The 21,317-nt window shown below is 61.7% G+C and overlaps 1 protein-coding gene across 1 annotated transcript in view; it reads left to right on the top strand.

The window, feature by feature from the left end:
* The window catches only part of C2CD2 (C2 calcium dependent domain containing 2), a 36,203-nt gene extending 15,437 nt beyond the window's left edge, over positions 1 to 20,766 (top strand). The window contains exons 4-14 of the mRNA XM_037524914.2: positions 1,506 to 1,610; positions 4,072 to 4,194; positions 4,918 to 5,041; positions 5,745 to 5,853; positions 7,794 to 7,858; positions 9,386 to 9,510; positions 9,854 to 10,028; positions 10,672 to 10,785; positions 12,319 to 12,446; positions 13,881 to 14,181; positions 17,406 to 20,766. Of these exons, the coding sequence (XP_037380811.1) occupies positions 1,506 to 1,610; positions 4,072 to 4,194; positions 4,918 to 5,041; positions 5,745 to 5,853; positions 7,794 to 7,858; positions 9,386 to 9,510; positions 9,854 to 10,028; positions 10,672 to 10,785; positions 12,319 to 12,446; positions 13,881 to 14,181; positions 17,406 to 17,626 (1,590 nt within the window). The 3' untranslated portion in view covers positions 17,627 to 20,766. The remainder of the gene's footprint in view (positions 1 to 1,505; positions 1,611 to 4,071; positions 4,195 to 4,917; positions 5,042 to 5,744; positions 5,854 to 7,793; positions 7,859 to 9,385; positions 9,511 to 9,853; positions 10,029 to 10,671; positions 10,786 to 12,318; positions 12,447 to 13,880; positions 14,182 to 17,405) is intronic.
* The last annotated feature ends 551 nt before the right edge of the window (positions 20,767 to 21,317 follow it).

Consider the following 21,317-nt stretch of genomic DNA (forward strand, 5'->3'; position numbering starts at 1 on the left):
CCTGCCTGGCGGGGCTCAGGACTGTGGGCCGTGCGAGTGCGTCCACCTTTCCTGGAGGGCGTTTCCCTGGCCTGCGTGGTGAGAGGCCAGGGCTTCGGAGATGCAGCTGAAAGCTCTTGCTTTTGTTGAGGAGAAAGGCTGAGACATTGGTTAGGAACCGAGAAAGGAGGCGTGGTAGAGGTGACCCTCGAACAGCGCAGGGGTGAGGAGACTGCCCCCCCCCCCGCCCCGAGAAAATCCACTCCCAGAGGCTCACCCGGCGGCTGCAGCCGGAGGCCTCGCTGCGTTACCACGGCTGTGCCGGCGACCATCCACGCCACGGTGGGAGACGGTGACTCCCGGTGCAGGAGACCGCAGGGGCCGGGCAGTGTTTGTGGACAGAGTTTACATGCCTGTTGGCAGACAACTCCTTGCTGCAGGAAGGCCCGTGTCGGTCCAGGGTCAGCTGTGCTGCTGTGGCCACTGCCTCTGGCCCTGCAGACCAGCTTAGAGCACACGCGTCCCCCACAGCCGTTCTGGGGGCCCCACATGGGCAGAAGCCAAGGTGCAGGCGCTGCCTCCTTTCTGCAGGCTGGGGGTGGGGATGTGGAGACCATGTCCTTGGCTGTTAGCAGGACGCGGCTTCCAGGGCTGTGCACTGGCGGGGGGGCCAGCTCTGCCGGCTGCCACCTAGACCCGGCCTCGCTCCTGGCTCCGTCTATGTGCTCTCGCTTCTGCCCCTCCTCGCCCCCCGCTCCGGCCCCTGTCTCCACCCCTCCATCTCCATCCCCCTCCCTGTCCCCCGTCTCCATCCCCTGTCTCCAGCCCCCGCCCCCGTCTCTGTCCCCCGTCTCTGCCCCCCGCCTCCATCTTTCCAGCCCACTCTGCTGCTCCCGCCTGCATGTCTAAGGGCTTTGTGGAATCAGATATGGGAACAACCCGGGACTGAGCTCAGGTTCCCAGCCCACGGCGCTGACCCAACTGCACCCACCAGGACAGGGCCACCTTGACAGGTTTAGGGATGGGGACATCATCGGGGGCCTTTGTTCTGCCACCAGTGGCAGGCGGGGCTAGAGCGGGCACTGAGAGGCCAGGGCAGCGGAGGCCACGTCGGGGCGCAGGCAGGAGCGAGCAGCCGCTCCCGGTGCAGCCCGCGCCCCCAGGGGGCTGAGAGCCCGGGCCGGCTAGGGTGTCCTGGGCCCCTGCGCTCCCTCCTTCGCGCATCCGCTCCCGGGATGGCGGTGCCCGCGGAATCCTGCGTTTAGAAGCAGCAAAGTCTCAGCGGCCCCTGCTGCCACCCTCCTGGGCTGAGGCGCCACCTGGGTGGCAGGCTGAGGCAGGGAAGGTGTGGGTGGGGCCGGGCGCAGTGGGGAGCGGGAGGCACGGGAGTCTGGAGCCTGCCTCTGCTCTTTGAAAGCACCAGGGCCAGCAAGGGGCCCGGCCACGGGCTCAGACCTGAGCGAACCGTGTGCACAGCGCTTGGAGCCGGGGGGCCCCCGTGACGGACTCTCTTTGCTTCCTGGCAGCTGGAGCTGCACCTGAAGGAGCAGCAAGAGGACATCCCCATCACGTGGTCCTTCATCAGCGGCCCGGAAATGGCCATCACAGTCCAGCCCAGGGCCCAGGGCGAGGTCAGTCCCTTCGTGTGTGACCCTCCTCAGAGGCGTGGCGTGCGGGCACATTCCAAATCCCAACGCCCCCCCAACCTGATTCGGGGTGATCTGAGCTGGACGTGCTGAGCGGGAGGACCCCTGAAGTCGGGACCCCCGGTTTTCCTGGCCACCCGGCTTCCCTTCTGTATAGGGCCCGTCCTGCCACGTGGCTTTGCAGAGACGGGTCTCCTGCCTGGGGGCCTTGGTCTTTGGTGTCCGTGGAGCTGCGGTTGGGGGCAGGGAGGGGGCCAGGTCGCTGCCTTCCCTTTGAGTTGCTGGTAAGATTGTCCAGAATCCTCGATCCCCAAGGCTAGCAGTCGGGGCTTTTCCCTGGCAATGGCCTTTGCAAGATCTGCACCTGGACCGAGCCGCTGAGCTCCACCACGAGTGCACCATGCAAATGTCAAAGCTTCTTGGTCCGTGAGCAGTCTGGCCCCCTGTGCCTGGGGAGAGGCCGGAGCTGGTTAGAGGCGGGGTCGGAACGGCTGCCCTTTGAACTGGAGCATGGCAGCTCTGTTGTTGCGCCCGGCCGTTCCTTACACAGGGCACGCGGGTGCCGTGCATCTCCCCCCACCCCCTCCCCGCCCACCCCAGTGTCCTCTCCCGCAGCTGCACTGTTTGCTTGCTCCCCCGTGTGCACAGCAGAGAGAGCTCTGTGAACCGTCCCCAGCCCGGGCGACATCCAGGCTACTGGCTGGAGCTCAAGTGGCCTCTGGCCCCCGTGTCAGAGGGGTCCTGTGCGGGCCGAGCTCCTGGAGAAGCGGCCGGTCGGTTTGTTTCCCTGTGCGCGTGTGGCCGGGGTGCTGTGAGGGCGGCTGTCCGCTCCGGGGACCCAGCCTAGTGTGGGGGCCCAGCCTGGCTGATTTACACACGTTGAATATGCAAAATCTCAGCGTGTGCCAAAAGTTAACGTAACGGACTCTTTCCTCAGACAGGCCGGCCTCCCAGCCTGCCCTGTGCGGGGACGCGTTCCTTTTGTTTTCGTTTTATTCTTCCTGGATTGCTTTTGCAAAAACCATCTCATCCCCCTCTCTTGCCCAAGCAGCGGCGTGCAGCCTGCGCCCCCAGCACCTGCCCCCACACGCCCTGTTCTCTTCCCCGACTCCCCCAGGTCCCAAAGAGGCGGCCCCTGGAGCTGACTCCTGAGGGCCCAGTCACCGGCCCTGGGCCCTGGTGGACCGGACGGCTTGGGGGCAGCTTCCTTCAAAGGGAGGCCCCGTGTCAGCTGCTCTGGGGATCTCAGCTGTGATGGAGCCCAACATCCAAGCACCCTAAAACTCACCTTTCAGCTGGCCCCGAGACGCCCTCTGCCCCTTCCACTTGTGCCTGCCACCCCCAGGGGCAGCCGTGCCCCGACCTCCGGCGGGCCTGGGTTCTCTGCACCTGGGACTAATGCCACAGGCCTCGCGTCCAGCCTCTCATGGCCGGCGTCCTCAGTCGGCCATGGCGTCCAGCATGCTCAGGCCCCAGGCTGTGACCAAGGAGCCAGGAACGCAGGACCCCTCCCAGGCTCGGTGGCAACTGGCAAAACTCGCTTCATGGTGGGTCTGCATGGAGGCCCGACTCCCTGCCGGCTGTCGGGGGCGGGGGCCCTGCAGCTCCGGGCCACGGGAATGTGACTTCCTCAAGGGAGGCAGGAGAGTCCTGTCCAGCCTGCTAAGGGCATGGCCAGTGCCGTTTTCCTCGACGGGACGCCCGGCCCGGCCCTTCCTGCACCCGGGGTGGGGGCTGCACAGGGCCTGGCTGGCTGTGTACTGGGGTCCTGCCCACATCAGCATCCCGTCGTGCGTGCCAGCTGGGGACTGCTGGGGTCTGCGGGCTCTTCTGCATTGGGTTTCTGTGCACGAGGCGGCCGAGCGGCGCCCAGGTGGTGCGTGGCTGTGATGGCCGCGTCTGCGCCCGGGGTCCTCCGCCAGCTGCTGCACCGTTGACCTGCCTACCTGCTAGTGGCCCCTAAAAACAGTTCTAGCGGGGGGCTGTGAGTGTTCTGGAACTGGAGCCTGCAGGGGCGGGTCTTCGTCTTTCTAGCTTTTCAGCCAGAAACGCAGTCTCGCAGGAGGCCACTTCACTCAAGCTCCTCTCATGCTCATTAGGCCTTTCCATTCACTTCAGTGCTTTTTGATTCATAAAACTAGATGTGACTCGAGAGAGAAGACGGCGCGGCTGTGTTTGGGGACAGACTGAAAGGACAGGCGTGGGAATAGCAGCTCGTGCCCGTGGGGCTCGTGGGTTTCTAGACCATTTTGTTAATAAGGAGCGTGACTTCGGTCAGAGGCCAGTAGAAAGGACCCTCTCTGCCTCAGGGCAAGGGAGGTCTCCCAGGCCTGGCCTGTGCCTGCAGCCCTGCCACCCCAAGTTCGCCTCGGTTCAGGGGAGCTGAGGGTCTGCACCATTGCGCGCGTGTGAGGTCAGGGCAGCCTGAGATGCCTCTGGTTTGCAGGCCCAGGCGGCAGAGGCCAACGCCGTGTCTGAAACGCTGAAGGACCTTCTGAAGCACCTGGTGACTTGCTCCTGCCCGTCGGTAGTGCTGAGCACCAGGCCTGTGAGTGCCAGGGAGGCTCAAGTAAGTGTGGCGGGTGCGGGGGCTTCAGGGGGAGTTGGCCCACTGCTGGAGCCCTGTGGGGGGTCCCCTGCCCGCAATGGAGCGAGGCTGCATGGTGCTTGCAGGTCTGAGACGGCGCTTTGAGTTCAGGCCACGCTTCCCACGCCCTGGCTGGAGGGAAGAGACAGGTGCCCGTCTGGCCCTAAAGATCCTCTGACCACCCCAAGCCAGCTGTCTAGACCCCCCCCCACTCCCAGGAGTGAGGCCCCGACATCCTAGTTAGCAAGGAGATGCCCAGGAGCAAGCAGTGCCCGGTGTCGGGCTGACTACCAAACTCACATGTCACGGTTGACCTAACCCCTGGGCACTGGTGACCAGCAGGTAGACACAGACAGTCGCCCACCACACACGTGCAGCTGAGCACAGCGCCACGCCCCACCCAGGGCCAGACTGCTCAGCCCAGGGGCGGGGACCGGACCCCAGGCTTCTGTTGCTCCCTCTCAGCCCCCAGCACCACCCAACGAGATTCAGGGCCACCCTCTCTGGCTGAGCACCTTGCTCCTCCATATGTCCTCCTGGGATATGAAACACCCCAGACAAGAGACACAGGCGGCTGATAAGTAACCCCCACTTCCATACAATGGGGCGAATGTTCAGAGCAGACCCAGCCCTGCTCCCTGTGCACCCCAACAGTGCCTGCACCCTGGCTTTAGCCTCCCACACCTTTGTTCCATTTTCTTGCAGGATCTGCAGCGCCCTCCATCTGCTTCTCAGGAACCCTGCCCCCCCAAACCCCCACGGGCTCACGAGCTCAAATTACTGGTGAAGAACATCCGAGCGTCCTTGCTAAACGCTCCTGGTGCTTCAGGTAGGGGGGCAGGGGCTGCTGGGGGGCAGCGGCTGCTGGGGGGCTGGGGCTGCTGGACAGGAGGGACTGTCTGCAGCAGGCAGCAGGGCTGAGGGGTGCCTGCTGGCCCTTGACCTCCGCGCCTCCCTCCGTCGCGTGTGCAGTGTGAAGATGGTAACGGGAGTGCCAGAGCTTAACCGCAGCCCCTTAGCGCCCGTGTGGCGGGACGGGGGAGCACGCTGGCCGTTGTGGCCCCTCTGTCTGGGGGGTGCCGGGGCAGGACGCACCTTCCCATGCTCAAGTTGGCGGAGGAGAGGCGCGCGCTCTCGAGCTCTCACGTCTGAACAGGGAGGGGTTCCCCTGCCTCCCGCAGCACACACAGGCCGGACACCAACAGGCTAGTGTGGCTGGTTTGTTTGGGCAGATGCCCTGAGGCCACACAGCTTAGCAGTGGAGAGGAGCCTCCCTGGACTCATAGGCCAGAGGCCCAGGGGCCCCTCCCAGCAGCAACCCATCTAGGGCCGAGCTCCCCTAGAGGTGGAAGGTGTGGAACGCGAGAAGGAGCCGCACCTGCAGCCACAGCTGGAGACGGCGTGTCCCCGGCTACATGCGGGTCGGGGCCTAAATAAGCCAAGACCCTGGTCATTAATTCAGCCCTTCTCTTAGAAGCACAGTTTACAAAATAAGACTCCAAACCAACTTGGCGCCTTCTATTCAATTACAGGCAACTCTAACCTGCTGTGCGTAGTTCGGCTGAACGACCCTGTTCAGAAGTTCTCCGGCGCCCTCCTGAAAAACACTACCAACCTCGTTTGGGAAGAGGAATTCAGCTTGTGTGTGCAGCCCCTCATCCTGGGTTGGGGGCCACGGCTACACCTGTTCAGGGCCACCTCATCCTGGCACTTCATAGTACCTTTCATGCCCCCCAAAAATTAAAATGAAAAAAGATTTGTCTTAAAGGTGTGCTAAGCATGCTAGGGAGCTCTTAGCACACGTGGGTTCTTTCTCAAGGCAACTACTAGTGTTTTCTTCCTCCTCCCCGTGTCCCTGTGCTGGGAACAGAATTTTCAGGTCTCCTAGTTGCCTTAGAAACATCCAGGACGAGAGAAAGCCTCTGGTACCCAAATCTGCCATGGGAATAGACAAAGGGAAAAGTATAGGCTATTGGTAATTAGTAATACAGGAATTCTAAATAAAATATTATCAAATGGAATCTGGCAGCACATTAAAAATACTATACCATGATTGGCTGAGTTCATACAGGTAATGGAAGGGTGGTTTAGTGATGAGATCTCCCAGGAAAAGTCACTAGATCAGATGAGGAAGTAAACTTACTACCTCTAGATATGCAATCAGCTCTTCCATCATATTTAATTACTATCCGTTCCTAATTTTTAAAATCTTAATTAGAACAAGATTTATGGCTACTTCTCTAATTTGATTTTAAAAAAATCACTGTAAATGATAGGCCAGAAGTAGTACCATGGAAGTCCAGGAAAGACACCCACTGTTTTTGTAGAAATACTGGTTTGTGTGATTAGATAAGAAAAAAAAAAAAAAAAAAGACAGGCAAACACGGAAAAGAAGAGATAAAATTAATCATGACTTGAAGATATTTTTGCATGTCTAGACTTACTCACGAAAATCAAAACTCTTCAAAATAATGGAATAAATTGGGAAATTAATAAAACATCTCAGTAAAGTGACAGGCTACAAAAATATAGTAACCAATTGCTATTGATACATAAATAATTAGAAAAAGTAATGGGAGCAAACCCCCATGTATAATCTGAAGAACTTTTATCATCATTAATGGAAATGTAAACATGTCCTTAGAAAATGGGGCAAATTTTCTGACCTAGAACTACATAGGCAAGCACCAGAGATAGCTAAGACTTTCTGAAAAGAGGTTCAGTGCTAAAATCTTAACAGATTTACAAAAGGCCATGCCAAAGTAATGTGAACACAGACCAAATGCAAAATTAAACAACAGAGACTATTTTCCACCTTACAGGTAGGTAAAGAATAAGGGTTTCATACCGTCCCGGAGGCCATCAACATCTATCAAAAAGAAAATGTCTTAAATGCTTGTACCTTTTGACTGCCAGTTCGTTTTGCTAAGGAGACAACCACACCACATAAACAAGATGGATGTATAAAGCTGTTTGTCTCAGCTCATTTATAATCATGAAATATTACAAATAACCAACCTGTTATCAGGGCTGCTTCACGTTCCCAGAAGGCAGATAGTGGGGTACCAGGGGTCTTTCAAAATCCCCCTGGCTTGGAAAGATGACTGTGGATCTTAAGTGATAAAAAATGGGTCACAGAGGAAGGCGGGGGTGTTACAGTCCACATTTTTTATTTTTGGATAAATCATGTGGCCGAACTTTCCAATGCAGTAACCACCAGTCATGTGTGGCTCTTTAAAAAAATCTCACTTTGTTAAAATAATACACAGTTTGGCTGGTACCTCAGCCTGCACGAGCCACGTATCCGGTTCTGTGCACCTGATACAGGTGGAGCTCTGGGGAACACTTCCCTCGCCCTCCAGAATATTCTGTTGGCTACTTCTGGGAGACTTCTCTCCAAATATTAGCAGTGCTGTTTCTGGAGCGTGCGATTGCCAGAGGTCTTTGTAGGTCTGGATATAGGTCTCCGTAGTAACCATATAGATGGTGACTCCTGTTCCTTGCTATAGTCAGAAAAAAATACTATTTTGAAAAAAAGAAGGAAGCCTTGTAAGGACTCACTGTTCTTTTCCTTTCTGCAGTGATTTGAATGCAAAGTCGAAGGAGCTGTGCCTGCAGATTTCAGAGGCCGGGGGAGCCTCGGAAGGTGGGTGGACAAAGGTGGACAAAGGCCCTGCTGGAGGGAGGGGTCCAGCCCCTTGACCAGGCCTGGGGAGCGGGTGGGGGCAGGGCCGGTCCTGGACTGCTCTGGTTTCCCTAGGGGACGGGGGCTGATGTCCCTTCCGGCTTCCCGGCTGCCTCCACACCAGGGAAGAGTGTATTTATGGCTTTCTGTGGTCAGCCCTCCACCCCCAGCCTCTACCCCGACTGGTTTTTGGTTGGTTTGCTCTTTTAACAAACTTCCAGAATCTTTTATTCAACGACAATTGGCTTAGAGGAGGCAGCTCTCGGCCCTCTCAGGTCAACAGCACTTTCCTTTTTAAAATTTGAGTTGTGGCACAACACACACCATGCGGATGTGTCATCACCACCGGCCCAGCTCAGGGCAGCCCAGGGGCTGGCGCTCGCCCAGCGCCTCCAGAGTGTTCCCTCTGGCGAGACTGAATCCCTCACCCGCTGAACATGGGGGCCCAGCCCCCACCCCTCCACCTCCTGTCTCTGGATTTCAGCGGCCTTATCCTCATAAACCCCCAAACCCCCGCAGCCGCTTACACTGGCCACGGGCTTTCGATACAAGAAAGCAACAATTCCAGGTCGAATCACTAAAGTGAACAGGGAGCTGTGTCTGTGCAGGTGTGTAATCTGTAGTTTCTATGTTGATTTTAAAAAATCCACTTAAACCTACCAAAGTGGAGGGGTGCCCGGCCTGGCCTCTCAGCTATGGAGCCCTTGGAGCCTCTCCTCAAGCCACAGGTGTTCAGGCCAGTAGCTAGGAGCGGGATCCCGAGCCACTTCCCTGGACTCTGGTCTGGGGTGGCCGTGGCCCCTGGTAAGAACTGGCCTCCGGGAGAGGGCGGGGTCAGACGCTGGGCGGGCTGCTGTTGGCTGGAGAGGGGTGTCCTCACCAGTCCTGGGGCGCCACCCCTTCCCACCCTACCTCAGTGTGGTTCCAGGCCATCCTGAAGGGGTCCATAAAGTAAATTCCTCACGTAGAAGCAGAGACCAGAAGAGCCAGGAATCCCCTCCGGCTCCCGCGACTTCTGTACCTGGCCCGTTTGTTTCCTCTGTTATCCGTGCACGTGTGGCTGCGGCTCTCGCTCTGCACACCCCCAGCCTCCCAGAGGAACTTCTCCCATTTGAGGGAAGTTGCATGCGTCAAAGCTCTGCGCCCCTAACTTTGTCATGTGGATTTCCAAGACTGGGACTGCTCTCTGCCCACAGCGTGGTCACCAGCTCAGGCCGGCCACAAGTCTCAGCGCCGCCCTCTTCTGATTCACCCGCCCCGGACCCTGCACGGGCTGGGCTGGGATGTTGCCTGGGGCCTGCACATCCTCGCCCTCCCAGGCCTGCAGCGTTTCCGCCGTCTTCCTTGGGCCTGGACGACAGAGGCGGTCTTTAAATGCCCTGCCGGAGACAGATGCAGCCGTCCTGGGAGGGCAGCCCGGGGGGACGGAGGGGGTGGTTCGTCCTAAGGACACGGAGACTTGAGCATGTGCCTCCCTTGTCTTTTCAGCTCTGCTGGCAACGGCGACCGTCCCTCTAGATTTATTTAAGAAGCAGCCTGCTGGGCCGCAGAGCTTTACGCTGACCAGCGGATCCTCGCTGAACAGCTCGGTGTTGGGCTGGGTCTCGGCGGAGGTAGGCGTGTGTGCACGGCGGGCCTCCCATGGGCTCCGAGGAGCCTAGACCTTTCTGGGTGTAACTGGGATGCTTCCTGCCCTCCACGGTATGGTGTGTCCACCTGCCAAGTGGACTCCAGGCGTCCTCTGCACGGCCTCGCCCAGTGGGGGATGCTGTTTCATGGACTCCCTCCTCCCTTCCCATCATTCCGTGTCGCATGACCGGGCTTGAGCCTGGGTGTCATCAGCCTATGTCCATTCTGGGGCGATCGGGGTCTGTCTTCATCTAATACCAGGTGATGGACATGAGCTGAGGAGGGAACCGAGGTTCCATTCAGACACGTAACCAGGCTCCTCCGCAGTTTTCTTATACAGAACCTGGTGAAGCCAAGTCCTGGCAAATTCCTCCGCCTGTCCCTGCCGCAAAAATAGAGAAGGACCGCACGGTGATGCCCTGTGGGACGGTGGTCACCACCGTGACGGCTGTGAAGACCAAGCCCCGCTTCGACGCCGGGAGGGCGTCCCCGCTGGGCTCAGGTGAGTGATGCTGAGGCGTCGGGCCCCACGGCGCGGGGAGATGCGCTGCAAGCCTGCTGCCCAGCTCTTTTGTTAGACGATCCTTTCAGTTTTGTCAAATGAACACAAGACGAGCCAGGGCGAGGCTCAACCCGGTAGTATGTTCTGAAGCCAAAATCCAGACCTTCGTCGGGCTGACTGGCTAGATCGAGTTCCCCCTGGTGTTCACAGGGCCTGCAGGCGCTCTTACCCGGTGGAGGGGGGTGGGTGTAGTTCCTCCTCATCAAAGCACTTTTTAGACGCTGGATGTGACCCTGGATGGGGTCACAACTTCTGCACAAGCACAGGACTGGTGATTGTAAACTCATGCAGTGTATCTGCTCGTACAAAAATAGTATCTTCCTGGAATAGACGGCTTGGCACAGTGGTTGATGCAAAATAGAAAGTGAAGTGCTGGCTTCATGAAAATGTCTCTGAAACCTAAGACCGCCCCCGACCCGGCACCCCAAAGGACAAAAAGGGATAGGAGTTTGCTGAAGTCTCAAGGCTTGGCCTTGCCTCTTCCACCTGCCTGAGTAGATGGGTGGAAGGGAGAGAGGTGATTTCACCTGTGGGAGCTGGAGCCAGGTGTAGAGAGTCCTCCTGATCAGAGCTTCTGCTGCAGAGTCTCCCCTGAAGACGCCCGTCAAGGTGAAGGTAATCGAGAAGGACATCTCGGTGCATGCCGTTGCCTGCCGTGGAGCCCCGGTCAGCAAGACACTGTCCTCTTCCGACACAGGTGACACCTGCTGGAGCCTTGCCCTGCTGCTGTAGTCCTGCCCACCGCCACCCTTGCCGGGTCCCCAGCTGCCCTGGCCCCGCTTCCAGCCACTCAGGCCCCGCCCCCAGTTGCTCTGGCCCCGCCTCCAGCTGCTCTGGCCCTGCCTCCAGCTGCTTAGGCCCTGCCCCCAGCTGCTCTGGCCCCGCCCCCAGCTGCTCTGGCCCCGCCCCCAGCTGCTCTGGTCCTGCCTTCAGCTGCTAAGGCCCTGCCCTCAGCTTCTCTGGCCCCACCCCAGCTGCTCAGGCCACACCCCCAGCTGCTCTGGACCTGCCCCCAGCTGCTCAGGCCCTGCCCCCAGCTGCTCTGGACCCGCCCCCAGCTGCTCTGGCCCCGCACCCAGGTCTCGGTCCTGCCCCCAGCCGGTCTCATCCCGCGCAAACCAGCATCTCCTTCCAGGGGCTTGGGAAGAGTAGCATCTTTTGAGAAATAAGTGAAGAGGGGTGACATCGAAGTCCATGATAACAGGGGTTGGGGGGGCCCTGCCTCAGGGACGCTCTAGGACACTTGAACACGGTGAAAACCCGGCTTAGCTGCCACGTTTCCAAACGTGGTTTCTGCTCTTGGTCACCAAGCCAGTTACACGAATTCCCGAAGTAGTGGCAATCAGAGACAGACTCATGGGACAGCGTGCCCTGTCCCCCCTCCGCCCTGGCCCCGGCACCTGGGCAGTCACCCCTACCCTGTCTTCAAATCTGGGGCCCCCAGCGTCAGCTCCCCTGAGGACAGCAGGGAGCCGGGCTCGGGCGCGGGCGGCGTAGGAGGCGCAGGCTCACAGCTCCCCTTGGCGTGTGCCCCTCCCACCCGCAACTATGTCTCTCCATGGACTGGTAGGGTGCTGGTGATGGGCACTGGTGGTGGGCATGCGGGGCAGCCCTGGGTCTTTGCACGTCGCCTCTGTGGTCCACAGGCACGGCCGAGGCTGAGACGGGAGAAGCTCCCTCCCACCTGCCCCCTTGTAGCCTGGCCCTGGCCCTTCCTCATAGCGACCTTGTCAGCTCTCAGCCTCCCTGAGTCTGAGACCCGGGGGTCCCAGGGTTCTTGTCAAATGGGATAAAACACCTGCCTCTGGGAGTTGGGGGTCACATGAGGTAGGATGCACCACCTGCCGAGGCTAGAGCTATAACTTACCTCCAATAAACTGCACGAATCGCAGGTGTCAGGTGTCTCACAAACTCAGAGAATGGGCTGCAGACCAAGGCGTGGGACCGGCTGGGGCCACCCCTTGCTGAGGCCACCACGAGCTGCTCATCCCTGTCCCCAGTCGTATGGTTCCCGCAGGAGCCCGGGCCCGTCTCGTGCCCTCCCTGACTGTCTCCATCCCCATAGCAGCGTGAGTTGGTGCGGCAGGGGCTGGATGGCCGCAGGACTTGAACTATTTGCTCTCTGGCCTTTCCCGAGAGTACCTGCCGCCCCCTGCCAGGGACGCGCCCCCCGACCCCTGGAGGGCCGCCTGGCTTTGCCGTGCTCGCTAACGGCCCTCCCGTCCTGCAGAGCTGCTGGTGTTGAATGGCTCTGACCCCGTGGCCGAAGTGGCCATCCGGCAACTCAGCGAATCTTCCAAGCTGAAGCTCAAGTCCCCGCGGAAGAAGAGCACCATCATCATCTCGGGGGTCTCCAAGGTGCGCCAGTGGGTGCTGCCCCGGCCCCGCTCCCCCAGGGAGAAGTCAGCCTGAGCCCTTGGTCAGCATCTAGAAGGCTCCGCTTCTGCCTCACCCACCGGCGGTTACGCCAGGGGCTGGTCATGCAGCTTGTCCTGTTGGAGGAGGAATCTTGAGCATTTCTGGCCAGGGAGGCTGTGCGTGTTGAGAGGTGGACGGAGCGTGTGCTCCAAGTGTGAGCGATGGGCCCCCCCCGAGGGACGCAGAGGGGAGGAAACCCTCGCTTTCCACACCCCGCGCCCTGGCCCCCATCACTGTTCACAACGCGTGCTCACCCTTCGTGCAGGCGGACAGAGGCCAGGCTTGTTTTGAGCAGGCCCCGTGCCCATTCCCCGCTCCTGCCTCGGTGCGTGTCCAGGGCGGTGCCCGTGCGGGGCTGCCCGTCCAGGCTGCTGGAGACACCGGGGCGAGGGACCCTTAGTCTTTCGACATTTCAGAGCACACAGGAGAATGTGAGAGGTGGGGGAAGGGCGGTCGGAAGGTTTGGTGCCCAGGGACCAGAGGAAGGAGGGTGGGCTGCTCCTGCCAGGAGGACCCTGAGGGCCGACGGGGCGGACACGCTGGCAGTGGAAGCCTCAGCTGCCAGGAGAGGGGCCAGAGAGGCCATGGGATGTGCCAGACCTGAGTGGCCAGCACGGCCTGTGCTCATGTCCTGGAGGTGGTCAAGAGTGCCCCCATCCACGGGGGCCAGCAGCAGCCAGCAGGGGGTGACGGCGCCTGGGACCCGTGTCCTGGGAGAAGGGGGAAGATTGTCCACCCTGGTGCTCTCCCCCAAGGGCTTGTTGAGAGCCGCGAGGAGCTCGGATCTTGGCACCGCCGGTCCCCAGCCCTCCGCGGCTCTTTCCTGACGCTCGGGTCCTCCGTCTGGGGGGCGGGCGTGTCCGCAGGCAGCACCTGAGTCAGAAAAAGCTCAGAAGTCACTGTCACTTGGGACTGTCCAGTAGCCCCTGTGTCCCCAAAGTGACTCCCCACCATGACTGCCCACCCCGGGGCTGGCTCAGCGGCACCCGATTTTGACAGGAGTGGCCTGCACGCAGGCCGGGCTCTGCCTGCAGAACATAGTGGGGAGACCCAGTGGGGCTGCAGCCCTGAATCGGTGCGTCCTCTCCTCGCAGGGACGGCGCTCCCTGCCATGGGGCCCCTCACCTGTGCCTGTCTATGGGGGGAGGATGCCGACTGACCCCCCAGCACCCTTGGGTGCCCCTGATCTCTGCCACAGGGGCCCCACCGGGCTGCATCGTCCCCCGGAGGGCTCCTGTCTCGTAGGCTGGGAGGGGTGGGTCCCCTGGGACGTGTGGAAATCAGCAGGGGGGCCTTGGGACGGTGCTCCCCCACGCTCCTCCCTCCCGCATCCTCGCAGCCTCCTTCCCGCTGACTTGTCGCTCACCCCGACAGACCTCGCTCTCTCAGGACCACGACGCCGCCCTGATGCTGGACTACGCGGCCTCCATGGATGGCCCCCCTCAGGAGGACCCCCCCTCCCATCAGGGGGTGGTGGCAGCCCCCGCCCGGCTTGAGGAAGAGGCCCTGCTGGCCCTGGAGACCCAGGGGGACGACTTGGACCCCTGGGACCTGGAGAAGGAGCCCCAGGCCATGGGGGCGTGGGGTGGCCAGGCCCCGCTGGACCCCGACGGGGACGAGCTGTCGGCGAGCTCCGTGAGCATCTCAGAGCCGGGCGCTGCCAGGAAGCATAAAGGTACCGGCCCCACCCCCGGCTGGCCGCCCCTGCGGGAGGCTGCCCAGTGTCCCAGCTGAGCTCCAGGCTCCCTGTGTGCTCTTCCCGCCCGCTCGTTGCGCTCCCGCCCGTCTCCCCTGACCGCTCTCTGCTGGACGTGGGAGCCCATTTAGGGCTGGGGGGGCAGGCTCAGAACCCTTGCAGGTGGGAGTGATGAGTCTCTGCCTTGGGGGGTCGGCCAGTGCTCAGGCCCAGGGGTGCCCTCTGTCTGGGCACCCCCTCCCGGCAGAGCACAGTAGGCAGAGGACTGGGCTCCGTGGCCGCAGAGACTGGCGCTTCCGCGCGCCTCCAGCCGAACCGCACCAGACCTCAGCACTTGACCCTGATCAGGCCGTTAGGTCCAAGAGAGAAGCGCCCTAGGAAAGCCCGCTGGTTGCCGCACTGTGCGGGGAGGGGGTGTGCGGTATCCATGAGCGCCGCGCCCTATTTTCCGTCGGCCCTAAACCTGCTCTGGACATGGGCCCCTCCCTCTGGGCGGACGCGATGGTGAGCCCCGCGCACCTGCTGAGGGAGGGCGTCCAGGGCCTGAGTCAGAGGTGAGGCCTCCAGACCTGCCTGTCTGGGCCCTCTCCCGGCCCCGGCCGGGCCAGAGCAGCTGGGGCCCAGGCCCACCTCCGTGCCAGCTGCTCGCCCAGCCCCCCACCTGGGGCTCACCTTCCCCGCGAGTGTAGACCGCAGGCCCAGGCGGGTCCTGCTGAGCTGGTGGGCTGATGCTTCTCGGCTGCCATGTCCTCGGTGCCGTACACCGGCGGCTCCTAGCTGGGACAGCTGTGCCCAGGGGATGCTGGCCGCTTCTGGAGACGGTGGTGGTTACGGCTGAGAGTCACAGGTGCTGCCGGCAGCAGGCGGGTGGGCGCTGTCCACACCCTGCAGTGCCCAGGATGTCCCCAAACATGCCCCTGCACCCTCGGGCTCTGGCTGCAGCCCCTCCATCGTGTCTGCGTCCATCCTCCCCGTCCCCTGCTTTGCTTCTGGTCTCCCCATGACCCAGCCTCCTTGCCAGAGCTAAGGGGGGTGGAGTGGGGCAGGTTGAGAGTAGGAGACGGAGAGAGGGAGGAAGGGAGGGGCTGGTGGATGGTTGCCGGGGCCGTGAGGAGCTTGCCTGGGCCTCTCTGCCTGTGGCCTGTCTTGGGGGCCCCCCAAGGGTGACCTGGGCCCCGCACCAGCCTCTGCGGACTCTCTGGGTTCTCTTAAGAGGCTCCCCCTGGGTCATGGAAGCGCAGCTGCTCCATTTACCCCCCACAGCACCCCAACCTCCCAGCCCCTCCTGTGTCCGCTCTCAAATGCCAGGCCTCCCTGACCCCGAGTCCGGGCCGACTCTGCTCCCGGCCCTGCCAGAGGGCTCTTTTCCTGGAGTCCCCGTCTTGGCCGGGTCGTGGCATCCTGCTCCTTCCCCACCACCCGCCAGATGGATGACGCCCCTGAGAAAAGGCACTGGGGCTGAGGTGCAGGGCAGGCGTGATGGGGGTGCCCCGCGGGGCTCCCGTTGCACCCTGGGCTGGGATGTGGGAGGCAGTGGGGTGGCCCTGCCGCAGCCGGCACCCAGGCCCTGCATGACCCGGATGCTTAAGGGGACGCCCTTGGAAGTGGGTGGTTTTTTGTTACAAATTACGATTTAGAAAATTTTCAGACACGTTTTGAAGTGTGTCTTCCGCCCCGGGCCTGAGCCGGCGCTCAGCTCCTCGGTGAGGCGCTGCGGCTTCGCAGAGACTGTCTTGGCACTGCCCGGTTTTCATTTTCTACCAGGTTTTCAAGCCAGTGCCCTGGACGGCGGCCCTGTGTTTTCTGTCCATTTTAAACCAAAGCTTATGTTTCAGCGTGGGGGGCACCATGCCTCTGGGCCGGGTGGGCATGGGCTGCTCTGCCCTGCTGGGAGCTGGGGTGGGAGAGCGGGTGGGTGCAGCCCCGGTGCACAGCGTGAGTCCCTCTGCGTCTCCTGCTCCCCGATGTCCAGGTGCAGAGCCCCCAGCCCTGTTCCGGGGGGCCTCTGCTCCCAGGGACCTTGACCAGCGGGCGGCGCCCACCTACCCCATCACACAGGCTCCAAAGGCAGGTACCGCGGTGGTGGCGGCTTACCTGACGGCTTACCTGATGGTTTACCTGGCGGTTTACCTGACACGCCGCACCTTGCAGGGGTTTGGATGGGGCCAGGAAAGGACCATGTGGCCCTGAAGGGCAACGTGTGGGGCCTGCTGAGGAGACCAAAGCCTCTCACAGTCATCCTCTCCCTCCTGCCACCCCCTCCCCGGGTGGTCTGAAAGGCCCTGCGTGTCTGAGCGTGGAGGTAAACAACGTCCTCGTGAGTCTTCGTAACAGGCTGTGAGGTTGTTGCCCAGGAGAAGATGGAGTGTTTTCAGCAGCTCGGCCCATTCCTGGCTGGCACGGGCACCTCAGGGCCTGCTGTCTGAGCTGGGGGGCGGGTGGGCACGGAAGCCCATCCTTCACGCTGGGCTGGCCGGCGCCCCGTGGAGCCCGGGGCCTGCTTGTCCCAGGGAGCCCCGCAGGTCCCACCCATCTAGGAGGCCCCCGCTATGTCCTTGGAGCGGACAGCGGTGGTGTTTGTGTGTGTCCAGCCTGTGTGCTGTTCGCCAGCTCCGTTGAGCATGGGAAGGATGAAGGCGCGGGGCCTCGGGGTCCCGCCGCCCGTGCCGGGGAGACCTTTCAGGAATCTGCGGTTGAAACACCATGGCCGCGGCCCCGACTCCCCAGCCCACATACTGCTCCCTGACCTCGCCTACGCGCGGCTGACCCCACAGTGGACACCTGGCCGCTGGGGCTGCCCCGGGTCCGCAGCTAGAGAGCCCCTGGGGCCCAGGGGCAAGTTCTGCTTCACGGTGCTAGAAAGCGGCGCCGGGTCTCAGACCCACCTGGCTGTCACCGCGTGCCACCTCCTGGGACTGGGCCGTCCACACCTTTCCTGACACAGGGGTGGCTGGGCCGAGGGGACGTGGGGCCCAGGGGGAGACAGGCCCTCCGCCTGGCGTGGTTCGAGCCCTGCCGGGCCGGGCACCAGCAACAGCGGGGCCTCCGCCTTCCCCATCGCGCCCCACCCGCGGACACCTGCGCACGCCGGGCTGGCACCCCGGGGAGCTGTGCTGACTCTCGCCAGTGCCCGTCCGACTCCCTCTTTTCTTTTTCCACTTGGGCGGGAGGCCCCGTGCGGCTGACCACGCTCTCTCTTGCAGGGGGCGTGCTGAGGAAGAGCGCCAAGCTGTTCTTCCGCCGGCGGCATCAGCAGAAAGACCCAGGCCTGAGCCAGTCCCACAACGACCTCGCCTTCCTGCAGCAGCCTGAGGGCGCCCGGAGGAGGGGCACCACCCTCGTCCGCATCCTCAACAGGAAGCTGCTCTCCAAGCACAGAGGGAAGAGCGCCCTGAATGGCACCCCCGTGGACCCCTGTGCGTAGGCCCGAGGCCACCCCCGCGGCTGCCCACCAGCCTGTGGCCAGAGCGCAGATGGCCTGCCTCATCCAGCCGGCTTTCCCCGGTGATGTCACCTCTGGAAGGGGAAAGAAATCTGAGACTACAGCCAGGGGGGTCCCCCAAAATGAACTGACAAAGCCCCGTTCACCACCAGAAGCTGGATGAGGCCACAGGGCTTGGCTGCTAGGTTAAGTGTGAAGGAGACTGACATTATGAACTGCTCGGCTGTGGGGGCAGCCTGGGGGCCTCGGCTGTACCCCCTCTGCCCTGGCCGGGATGGCTTGGGGCCCACGCCTGGACGCGTCACCCAGCGGGGCAGCACCTCGTGCATCCCTGTGAGGGGAGCGGAGGGTGTCCTCTCTCACCAGCTGCTCAGCGCCCAGGGCCCAGCTGCTCGGTGGCCTGCCCCCTCGGGGCGGTGGCTGGCGGGGTGCTGTCCAGGAGCAAGCGTTGCCGGAGGGAGCACTCTTCAAATGTAGGAGGCGTTTGCCTTGATATTAGCCATATAACTTGAAGAATTATGCAAACACTACATGTATCCTATGCAGGTGATGCCCAGCACTTTCTGAGTTTACCTTGAGCCTACTTGCAGCGGGAGAAATAGAAATTCCGGTGCGGCCCCCACCTTCTCCCTGTCGCGGCCCGGGAGCGGGGGGCCCTCTCCTGCACAAGGTCGAGCAGCTGGTGCCCGGCCCTGGGGTGGCTCCGTGCCCGTGGCTTTTCTCCAGTCCAAGGTCGGTTTGCCCCAAAGTGCCAATTACTGAGACAAGCACTTTCAGGGCAGAAGAGGACGTTATTCTGTGTCTCAGGTGTCCGTGGGGATGGAGGCCTCGAGACCAGTGGTTCACACGTGCATCCAGTTCCGCCCAGCCGCCTGCCCGTCCTTGCGGCCCCTGGAGCAGTGCTCGCCGACCCGCCTGCCTGGTTCCAGGGGAGGAGGCCGGGAGCCCGACTGTGGAGTCCCCTGGGCCTCTCCAAGCCCCGCGGCCTCCTGCCGGCCCCCACCGCACTCCTCGCGCGTTGGCCGCCTGCCGCCCTCCACGGGGGGCAGCCTGGGAGGTGTGCCTGGCACGCGGCGTCGCGTCCGGGAGAAGCGTTTGGATAGTTAAGAAGATTCATTTTCCTCCGCTAAGATTTGAAAGGCCCTGAAGAGAATTCGACTTTGTGGCAGAAGTGAAGTGGGGTGAGCCCCCCAACAAGCTCTCTGTTCATCTTTAGCAAACATGTGGTTCGGGGGGCACAGCCATGATGAGCCAAAAAGAGCCTTTATGAAAACCAAAATTATGGCGCTTTTTCTTTTTTCTTTTTTTTTTGAGGGGGAGATTGGAAAACTGCATTGAGCATTTAGCTTTTCAATCCACGTGAAAAAATTTGCAAGTGTCTCAGGAATGATCCAGTGATTTAAAAATGACTTTTCCACCAGACACTGTTTTTCAAGATTGTATTTCCACGTTAACCACCACAAACTCGCACCTGACTGCAAGACGACGTCGCGTCAGGATCCCCTGCTGGGGGATGGCCGCGTCTTTCCGCATGGAGGGTGGCTCTGCGCAGCCTGAGACGTCAGAAATTAATTCTAGAGGGTTGTGGCAGAATTTCAGGTGGCGTCAGACGTTTCCAGCCTGTTTGACTCAGTTTTGCTTGGTTTGATTTTGAAATTCAGACGGACTCTGTCAGGCGCGAGGCTGGCAGAGCTGCCAGGCGTTTCTCACCGGAGGAGCAAAGGCAGCTTCAGCCGCCCCAGGCCGCGCGCGAGCTGGCATCCGCTCACCGCATCTCACACCCCAGCCTCCTGGGGACCCACCACACCCTCCGGACCCAGGGAGGTGGAGGGGGGCCGCGCGTGTCCTGCGCGTGTGTGTGCGACGCCAGCCTGCTCCCCAGACGCCCCAGCCCCTCGTCCCTGACTCTTGTCTGGGAAGCCGCCTCGGCCACCCGGGCAGCTCCGGAGACCCTCTTGGGGCAGTGGGACTTTGATGAGAAGTGAAGCCACTTTGGGCAAAGGCCGCCATGCCCAGCCCCTCTCCGGCAGCTGCCCCGGCTGTGGGGCCCGCGGGGCTGCGTGAAGGCGGCACCCCCAAGCTGCACATCGTGGCAGACGCAGCGCGGACCCAACTCAGCCGGAGCCGCTGTGCCCTTGCCTTGCCCCACGCGCGGCCCCGGCTCCCGGTGGCGACGCCGTGGCAGAGGGTCTCCGCGGCAGAGGGTCTCTGCGGGACGATCCCCGTGAGCACCAACGTGCATCTGGGCCAGGTGCTCACGTGGGCTTTCAGCACGCTTCCTCAGAGATCCGCCCTTGATCTTCCTGGAGGAGGAAACGGAGCTTTAAGTGTGAGTGTGTGCATGTGTGCGCGTGTGTGGCGCGTGTGTGCGTGTGCACGCGTGTGCGTGTTGCGATGCAGCAATAACAAAGTGGCCCCTCTCCCCGTCCGGCTGAAAACCAGCAGCGAGGAAGACGGCTCCGACGCCACTTTATCAAAGGCTCGAGTTTAAGTGCAAAGCCCGCCCGCCGCCTGCAGATGGCTGCCTGCTCAGTCCCCGCCGACCTCGCGTGATGGCACCGGCCACTTCCAGGGAGAAAGTCGCTCATCTCCTTGCGCAGGAAGGGGAAGGTCCGTTGCGTAGCTGCCCCCGCACGCGGGGTTTTCTGGGCCGCAGCCTCACAGCGCAGGTGGCGGACGCTGGGAGTGGACATTGACCTCCCGCCGGTGGAAATGGGGCCCGGCCCGGCGTGGCCCTAATGCCGGCCCCTCTGCACGCCCCACGCTTGCCGCGACAAGGCTCCCAAAGCGGAGACTCGGGCCGGCCGTGCAGCCCTCCGCGCTCGGGCCCCTCACCCTCCACGCCTGGGTCACCGGGAGGCCGGGATGTGCCACTGACAATTCAGGAAGGTTTGGGATTTTCTTGCCCCGGGTCACATCAAAGCTACCTTTTTAAAAAAATGTTTTCTTTGTCTGGGGAAGGGTTGGGGGTTGGGGGCAAGCGTGGTGCGTTTCCATGACGACGATTGTATTCCTCCTAGCACTTTAACACGGGGAGAGCCCTGCCCGCCCCCCCAGCGGAGCTCACCTGGCGGGAGCCCTGCTTGAACGGTCTTTGAAGAAATAAACACTTGACGTGGAACACTAAATGCCGAGTTCTTCTTGCCCAGTCCCCAGCGGTCCCCAAAGTCAGCGTCCGCTGAGCGTCTGGCCAGGGGCCTCCGCGGTCACCGTATGTGACCATCGCGGATGCATCAAGTGGGCTGGCTGTCACCTCTGCTTCCTCCCGCTTGCACCTGACGGTCTTACAGGCTTTTATTTTCACGTTTAGCCAACAGTGGGGAAGGGGGGGGTGGGGAGGGTGGGGGGTGGGGGGCTGGGGTTCTCAAAATATTCAAAATAGATCTGCCATAGGAGCCAGAGACTGACCCCCTCCTGGGGGGGGGGTACCTGCACCCCTGTGCTCATGGCAGCCGTTTACAGCAGACAGGCTGTGGACACAGACGGGCAGATCCAGACGAGCTGTCTGCACACGAAGGAACCCCACTGGGCTCCAGCGAGAGGGCCCTGTCTTACGCGAGCTCTAGGCCACGCAGCACCCCTTGGCCCGCCGCTGAATCATTCGCTGGAAAGTCCCCTGACTTTCTATGTCCCGGTGACCGGCGGGTACTTCCGCTCAGGGTCTGCCCAGCCT

The sequence above is a fragment of the Talpa occidentalis genome, unplaced genomic scaffold, assembly GCF_014898055.3.
Source record: "Talpa occidentalis isolate TD23 unplaced genomic scaffold, MPIMG_talOcc4v2.1 talOcc4.4, whole genome shotgun sequence".
Lineage (NCBI taxonomy): Eukaryota > Metazoa > Chordata > Mammalia > Eulipotyphla > Talpidae > Talpa > Talpa occidentalis.